This window comes from Mesoplodon mirus (assembly GCF_964341445.2).
Source record: "Mesoplodon mirus genome assembly, chromosome: 3".
NCBI classification, from domain to species: domain Eukaryota; kingdom Metazoa; phylum Chordata; class Mammalia; order Artiodactyla; family Ziphiidae; genus Mesoplodon; species Mesoplodon mirus.
In genome coordinates, this window is record NC_138978.1 from 17,639,070 (window position 1) to 17,648,400 (window position 9,331).

At 42.0% G+C, this 9,331-nt stretch overlaps 1 protein-coding gene across 1 annotated transcript; it reads left to right on the forward strand.

Moving 5' to 3' along the window:
- Positions 1-576: 576 nt before the first annotated feature.
- On the forward strand, positions 577-802 carry LOC309799081 (metallothionein-1A-like; the record flags this gene model as incomplete). The annotated part of the gene is made up of 1 exon (XM_082612108.1): positions 577-802. Exon 1 carries the CDS (start codon positions 617-619, stop codon positions 800-802), a length of 186 nt encoding a protein of 61 aa, XP_082468234.1. The 5' UTR covers positions 577-616.
- Positions 803-9,331: the final 8,529 nt, after the last annotated feature.

Sequence of the window (9,331 nt, forward strand, 5' to 3'; positions counted from 1 at the left end):
AAGCTTTTCTTTAAAAAAAAAAATTGCACACACAAAAATATAAAATACTTAGAAATAAACCTGACCAAGGAGGTGAAAGACTGATATGCTGAGAACTATAAAACATTAATAAAGAATATTGAAGATGATTCAAAGAAACGGAAAGATAACCCATGTTCTTGGATTGGAAGAATTAATACTGTTAAAATGAAAAAAAAATGGTACTGATGAACCTAGTTACAGGGCAGGAGTAAAGAGCGAGACATAGAGAATGGACTTGAGGACACGAGGTGGGAGAGTGAAGCTGGGGCGAAGTGAGAGTAGAATCGACATACGTACACTACTGAATGGAAATAGTTAGCTAGTGGGAAGCAGCAGCACCGCACAGGGAGATCAGCTCTGTGCTTTGCAATGACCTAGAGGGTTGGGATAGGGAGGGTGGGAGGGAGGCTCAAGAGGGAAGGGATATGGGAACATGTGTAGGCATATGGCCGATTTGCTTTGGTGTACAGCAGAAACTAACACAGTACTGTGAAGCAATTATACTCCAGTAAAGATCTATTTAAGCATGACCCTCGACGTCCTTGCCATCTTTCGTGCTGCAGTCTCTGGACCCCAGCCTCCACTTCCTCTCGCCATGGATCCCAACTGCTCCTGCACCACAGGTGGATCCTGCACGTGTGTCGGCTCCTGCAAATGCAAAGAGTGCAAATGCACATCCTTCAAGAAGAGCTGCTGCTCCTGCTGCCCCATGAGCTATGCCAAGTGTTCCCAGGGCTGTGTCTGCAAAGGGGCCTTGGACGAGGGCAGCTGCTGCACCTGAAGGAGGGGAGAGCCTGCTCCCAGGTGTAAATAGAGCAACGTACACAAACCTGCATATTTTTTATAAAACCTGACACGTTTGCTACATTCCTCTTTTTTTTTTTGTCCTATAAAATACAAGAATGATAATAAAAGTGATTGGCTTTAAAAAAAAATCTATTTAAAAAATATTTATATATTGTTAAAATGGCCATACTACCCAAAGCAATCTACAGATTTAATGCAATACCTACCAGATTACCCATGACATTTTTCACAGAACTAGAACAAATAATCCTAAAATTTATATGAAACCATAAAAGACTCAGAATTGCCAAAGCAATCCTGAGGAAAAAGAACAAAGCAGGAGGCATAACCCTCTCAGACTTCAGACAGTTCTACAAAGCTCCAGTTATCAAAACAGCATGGTATTGGCACAAAAACAGACATATGGATCAATGGAACAGAATAGAGAGCCCAGAAATAAACCAACACACCTATGGTCAATTAATCTTCAACAAAGGAGGCAAGAATATACAATGGGAAAAAGACAGTCTCTTCAGCAAGTGGTGTTGGGAAAGTTGAACAGACACATGTAAATCAGTGAAGTTAGAACAAATCCTCACACCATACACAAAAATAAACTCAAAATGGCTTAAAGACTTAAACATAAGACATGACACCATGAAACTCCTAGAAGAGATCATAGGCAAAACATTCTCTGACATAAATCATACCAATGTTTCCTTAGGTCAGTCTCCCAAAGCACTAGAAATAAAAACAAAAATAAACAAATGGGGCCTAATCAAACTTACAAGTTTTTGCACAGCAAATGTAACCATAAACAAAACAAAAAAACAACCTATGGAATGGGAGAAAATATTTGCAAACAATGGGACTGACAAGGACTTAATTTCCAAAATATGCAAACAGCACATACAACTCAACAACAAAAAAACAAACAACCCAATCGAAAAATGGGCAAAAGACCTAATAGACATTTCTCCAAAGAAGAAATACGTATGGCCAATGTACACATGAAAAGATGCTCAACATTGCTAATTATTAGAGAAATGCAAATCAAAACTATAATGAGGTACCACCTCACACCGGTCAGAATGGCCAACATTAAAAAGTCTACAAATAACAAATTCTGGAGAGGGTGTGGAGAAAGGGAACCCTCCTACACTGTTGGTGGGAATGTAAGTTGGTGCAGCCACTATGGAAAATAGTATGGAGGGTCCTCAAAAAACTAAAAATAGAGCTACCATATGATGCAGCAATCCCACTACTGGGCATATAACCAGACAAAACTATAATTCAAAAGGATACATGCACCACTATGTTCGTAGCAGCACTATTCACAATAGCCAAGACATAGAAACAACCTAAATGTCCATCAACAGATGGATGGATAAAGAAGATGTGATACATATATACAATGTGGAATTGGAATACTACTCAGCAATAAAAAAGAGTGAAATAATGCCATTTGAAGCAACATGGGTGGACCTAGAGATTATCATACTAAGTGAAGTAAGTCAGAAAGAGAAGGACAAATACCATATGATATCACTTATATGTGGAATCTAAAATATGACACAAATGAACCTATCTACAAAACAGAAACAGACTCACAGACATAGAGAACAGACTTGTGGTTGCCAAGGGGGAGGGGGGTGTGGTAGGGAGGGATGGATTGGGAGGCTGAGGTTAGCAGATGTAAACTGTTATATACAGAATAGATAAACAAGGTCCTACTGTATAGCACAGGGAACTATATTCAATATCCTGTGATAAACCGTAATGGAAAAGAATATTAAAAAAGAATGTATATATATGTATAACTGAATCACTTTGCTATACAACAGAAATTAACACAACATTTCAAATCAATTATACTTCAATAAAAAAAAGATTTGTTTAACACAAAGAAGGCAATATATAAGGAACAGGAACAACAAGAGGTGAAACAAGTAGAAAACAAACAGCAAAATTGCAGACCAACTCTAACCACATCGGTAATACATTAAATGTGAATGAACTAAACCTTCCTTCAAAAGGCAGAGGTGTCTTAGACTGGATTAAAAAGCAAGATCCGGGCTTCCCTGGTGGCGCAGTGGTTGAGAGTCCGCCTGCCGATGCAGGGGACACGGGTTCGTGCCCCGATCCCGGAAGATCCCACATGCCGCGGAGCGGCTGGGCCCGCGAGCCATGGCCGCGGAGCCTGTGTGTCCGGAGCCTGTGCTCCGCAACGGGAGAGGCCACAGCAGTGAGAGGCCCGCGTACAGCAAAAAGAAAAAAAAAAAAAAAAAAAAAAAGCAAGATCCAACTATATGCTGTGTACAACAAAGTAAAAGGATAGGAAAGGATATACCATGCAAACAAAACCATGAGAGGGCTGGACTGGTCATATTAATAACAAACAAAAGAAGCTTTAAGATAAAGATTATTACTGTAGACAAAGAAGAACATTTCATAAAGACTACAAGGTCAATATGGCATAAGGATATAACAATTATAAATGTATATGTCTATGATAAAAATGGCCCAAAATATATGAAGATTTTAATACTCCTCTCAGTAATTGATAGAAAAAGTAGTCAGAAAATCAGGAAGGATACAGAACATTTGAATAACACTATCAAGAAAATTTACCTAATTGACCTTTATAAGACTCCACCTAACAAAAGCAGAATATACATTCTTTTAAAGTGTACATGGAGCCTTCACCAGAATATACCAAGTATTGGGCCCAAAGTAAGTCTCAGCATGTTTAAAAGGATTGAAATCATACAGAGTATACTCCTTAAACACAAAAGAATTAAAGTAGAAATTAATGCAGAAAGAAATGTGGGAACCCTCCCCCATCAAATACCTAGAAGTTAAACATAATGCTTCTAAATAACTCATGCTCAAAAAAAGACATCACAAAGGAAATTAGAAAAATATCTGGACCTGAAGGAAAATTTTAAAAACATATCAAAATGTGCAGAGTTTAATTAAAGCAGTGTTTAGAGGGAAATTTATATCTTTAAATGCTTATATTAGGAAAAAAAAGGTATAAAAAATAATTATCTAAGTTTCCACCCTAAGAAGCTAGAAAAGGAGAAGAAATTAAACCCAAATTAAGTACAAGAATGGAAGTAATAAAGGGAAGAGCAGAAATTAATAAAATAGAAACAATTAAGAAAATCAATGAAACTAAAATTTCCAGTATAAACTGGAAGATCTAAAAAAGATGCACAGCAGGGTAACTATAGTGAATAATACTGTACTGCATATTTCAAATTTGTTAATAGATTAAATCTTAAATGCTCTCATCACAAGAAAAACAATTGTAACTATGTACGGTGATGGATATTAACTAGACTTATGATGATCAATTTGCAGTATATGTAATATTGAATCATTACATTGTATACCTGAAACTAATATAATGTTATATCTCAATTTTACCTCAAAATTCAAAACGACTCAAGTCAAATTTTACGAGATGAAAACTATAATGCAATATACAAAGGGACACAGGAAACTTTTGGGGTGGTGGATTTGTTCTCATCTTGATGTGGTAAAGGTTTCACTAGTGTATATATATGTCCAAATGTATAAAATTATACCCCCTAAAATATGTAGTTTATTGTATGTTAATTATGGCTCAGTAAATCTTTTATGGAAGAAATATAAACAAGAGAAGAAAAAGGACAGCAAGAGAATATTATGGACTTTATGCCAAGAAATTTGAAAACGTAAAGGAAATGGACAAATTTCTCAAAAGATAAAAATTACCAAAACTGACTCAAGAAGAAAGAGAAGATCTTAATATACCTATATGAAGTTAAAATTTTGAATTGGTAATTAAAAACCTTCCCACAAAGAAAAGGTCAGGCCCAGATGACTTTCACTGGTGACTCCTAATCAAATACATAAGGGAGAAATACTACCAATTCTGCAGAAACTCAGAAAATACAAGAAGCATTTCCCAATTCATTTCATGAGGCTGGTATTATCCTGATAGCAAAGCCAGACAAAGAAATCACAAGGAAAAAAATCCTATAGATACATACTTCTCATGAACATGGATACAAAACTATTTTTAAAGTATTAACAAATCAAACCCAGCAATATATACAGAGGATAATACATCATGGTTGTTTGAGGTTCATCTCAGAATGCAAGTTTAGCATAACATCCAAGCATCAGTAAATATATTACACCATATTATCAAAGGAGAAAAATCATACAATCACCTCAGTAGATGCAGGAAAAGCATTTGTCAGCATTTATTCACAATAAAAACTCTCAGCAAACTAGAATAGAAGGGAACTTCCTCAGTGTAATAAAGAGCATCTGTGAGGGGGCTCCCCTGGTGGCGCAGTGGTTGAGAGTCCGCCTGCCGATGCAGGGGACACGGGTTCGTGCACCTGTCCGGGAAGATCCCACATGCCGCGGAGCAGCTGGGCCCATGAGCCATGGCCGCTGAGCCTGCGTGTCCGGAGCCTGTGCTCCACAACGGGAGAGGCCACAACAGTGAGAGGCCCGCGTACCGCAAAACAAACAAACAAAAAGAGCATCTGCGAAAAACCCACAGCTAGCATCACATTTAATGTTGAAAGACAATGCTCGCTACCTCAAACCAGGAACAAAACAAGGACGTCTGCTCTCACCACTTCTATTCAACATGGTACCACTATGCACCCATTAGAATGGGTAAGATTAAAAGCAAACCAAAACACCTGACTATACCAGGTTATATTGTACACTTGCAACTAATAATATAGTGTTAGATGTCAATTTTAAAAGACCCAAATCAAATTTTGAGATGAAAACTATAATGGAACATACAGAGGAACACAGGAAACTTTGGGGATGATGGTGAGGATATAGGGAAACTGGTACCCTGTGCATTGCTGGTGGGAATGCATAGTGGTACAGCCACTTAGACAAACTGCTTGACAGGCTTCCTAAAAAGCATTTTATCTCATGATCTAGTAATTCTAGCCCTAAATATCCACCTAAGCAAATTGAAAACAGACGTCCACACAAATATTTGTATGCCAATGATCACAGCAGTATTATTCATTAAATCCAAAGAAATGGATTCAACCTAAACGTCCTCCAACAGGAGAATGCTGAACAAAAATGTATACATCCATACCATGGAATACCATTCAATAATTAAAAGGGAAAAAAAACACTGATATGTGCTACAATGTGGATGAACCTCAAAAACGTTATAGTCAGCAAAGAAAGCCAGACACCAAAGTCCACATACTATCTGATTTCCTTGATATGAAATGCTATGAAAAGCAAAATTACAGTGACAGAAATCACATCAGTGGTTACCTGGGACTGGAGATGTACTGCAAAGAGATACGAGGGAATGTTTGCAGTGCCAGAAGTGTGTTAAACCTTGATTGTGGGTGTGGATGCACAAGTGTATATATTTACCGAAATTCATTGAACTGTATGCTTAAAATGGGTGAAATGTATGGAATGCAAATTATACCTCAGTAAAGCTGTGAAAAAAAAACAACAGAAGACAAGAAAATTGTTGTGGAGTTAAGCATTGTGGGAACCAGGAGCGATGCTCTGACCCATAATTCACATTTGGGTTGACATCTGTGTGCTACAGACTGCCAGCCTCCTGGGCAAGATTGACTGGGAAGATGAGCTGCCATGGAGACGGCACCCAGTCCAGTGGGGCAGAAAGGCCTGTGAGCCAGTCATTGCAAAGCAACGTGGCCAGGCTTCAGGAGAGTTCCAAGTTCTTCAGGCACACAGAGAAGGGAGCCATCAACCCTTTCCGGGAGAGGCCAGCCCTCCCCAGAAGCAAGGTGCCTCCTCAGAGCTGAGACAGTGGGGACATCAGACTGGCACTCTTCCTCCTCTTCCTGCCCATCCAGGTGCCGGGTGGCCATCATTTCTTTTTTAATTAAAGTGTATTAAAATTTAGTCTTGCCTAGAGAGTTCCTTGATCTCGGTGGGGTAGGTGGCAGAGGTAGATAGCAAGAAGGAGAGCATTGCAGGTGGAGAAAACCACCTATACAAAGGCCCTGTGGCAGGACCTGGTGGGTTCAAGGAACTGAACAGGAGCCCTGTGTGAGCAATGCCGCAAAAGAACCACAGAGGTCCGAGGTACAAACTGCCACGTGTGCTAGGGCAGGGCAACAGCTTATGATGTTATTCAGCTCCCTTATTTTGTCTAATTGTCTCAGTGTGCTTTGTCCTGGCTCCACAGGTAACAACCCCCTGAGGGCAGAGCCCAGGCTTTACCTAGTTGCCTTATAAGCCTGCAAAGGAGGGAAGGAATGTTGATTGCAAGCCTACTCTGTAATTTGTGGGCGTTAGAGCCTTTGGTTTTTATATGGTGAGTAATTTTTAAGGATCAGGCAACCGAGGTCCAGAGAGGGGGAGTGACTTGCCCAGGGTCACACAGAGAGGCAGAACTGGGATTCCCACCATGGTCTGCCTGGCCTGAGCCCAGCACCACACCTAGCCAAGAGGTGATCAGAAATCCTGGTGCAGTGAGGCTGGGCCTGGCCTGCTCGTTTGGCTTATTCCCTAAATCCCAGAACCAGGAAAGGGAGCAGCAAGTGGGCAGTGTGCGGTGAGAGCCCCCAGCTAGCTTGGCCCCCTGCCTCCGTTCCCCTGGTGCTAAGGACCGGCACAATCATCTCGAGTGTGACTAAGGCTAGAAAGATGTGCTGAAAGTTAGATCAGAAGCTAAGAGGAAGGAAGCGGTGTCCCTGGGCACTTCCCACCCCTGCCCCACAGTCATTTCCCAGTCCTTCTACTGGTTTGACGGAGTCGATGGGAGAGCGGGCAGGAGGGAGGTGTGGGCCTTCTGGACACAGCTGCAGGAAGCCAGCTGGTGGGGGAGTGGGTCGTGATTGTGCCAGCCTTCTGGCCTCCCTGCCTCCAGCCCCGCCCCATACCACCCGGCCCACGTGGGGCTGCCCACATCTGTCCTCACTCCAAAGACCCCTGGGGAGCTCCCCATCACTCCAGGACAAAGCCCAACTCCTCACCTGGCATCCACTGCCTGCTCCCCAAGGGCGTTCCCCCCCCACCCCCAGTCACAACCTTCTGCTGCCCCCAAAAGCCTTTCCAAGCCCCATTTCATCTGCCCTTTGGCCAGGCAGGTCTCCTGCCACCTCAAGATTCCACTTGTTTTCCACGTGTTGACTTTCGACTCGAAATCCTCAAACAAGCCCCTTCTTGGTCCCCAAACCACCCCTGGTCACCTTGATCCAGGGGACTCTGGCCAAGGTGGCCTGGTGTTTTGAATCACCTTTCTGAGGGCCTGTCCTGGGTCCTGGGTGATCGTAGGAGACCCCAAGCAAAGTCCTCCTTGGAGCACCTTCGCCATCCCGGGCAAAGCCAGTGCTCCCAGCCCCCAGCCCATGACCCCTTGCCCGGGAAGGCCTGCAGGTACACTGTGGCATCAGGCCAAAGTGTCGTGGTGACTTGATCCTGTGTCTGTCTCCCTCCTGGATTGTGAGCCTATGGGACATAGAAGGTGCTCAGGAAAAGTTGGGAGATGGGAGAGAGGGAGCAGGGAAAGAGGGAGCCGAAAGGGAGCGGGGGAGGGAAGGAAGGAGGGAGAGAAGGAGGGAAGGAGGAGGGAGGGATGAGTCTAGGGTGGTTCCCAACCCATAGGTGTGTTATTGAATACAAAGAAATTATTCTAGATGCATCTGTTTGCTAAGGGGACATTGACTACCTCCCAAAAAGGAAAACTTGCTGCTTTTACTTTTATAGCAGTAATACATGCTCATGTTAATTTTTTTTTCTAGACCAAAGGCTGGTGAACTTTTTCTGTAAAGGCCCCTAAATAATTTAGGTTTTGTGGCTCACATATGCTCTCTACAGCATAGTCTTCTGATTTTTGTTTGTTTGTTCTTAATTCTCTGTAAAAATGTAGAAGTCATTCTCAGCTCATGGGCTGCACAAAAACCCCAATTCTAGATAACCCACAAACATACAGATAAGAAAATGGAAATCACCTTAAACTCTCCTTCCAGAAATAACCACTGCCAACATTTTGGTGTGTTTGTCTCTAGACTCCTTCTGGGCATGTGTATTATGTATATTTTTCCAAAATAGGATTATGTTCTTACATTACTGTTTAATAACTGGCTTTTTCAGTTAACAAAATAATGTGGATCTAGCTCCACGCTGCTGAATACAGGTGGAGGATGTCACTTTTGTGGCTGCGTTGCACTGCACTGTATGAGCCTAATGATCTCTTTGGTATATTTATTGAGGGCAGATGAGTTGCTGCCTCCAAACCCTCATTCAGTTTATTAAAAGAGACGAAAAGGCTAATGAAGGGATGAATCTTAGTGCCTGGCTACAAGGCACCCCTCCTAGAGCAGACACGGAGAAACATTTCTTGCTGATGATTTTATTACATATTTATCCCACTTCTCTGCAGCGAGGGCTGGGGGAGCAGAGAAATGGAAGCACAGACAGGCACCTGCTTTGACCCCAAGGCTGATTTTGAGAGCAGACGCAGTCAGACTGAACAAGGAGCCCATTTGCTGGG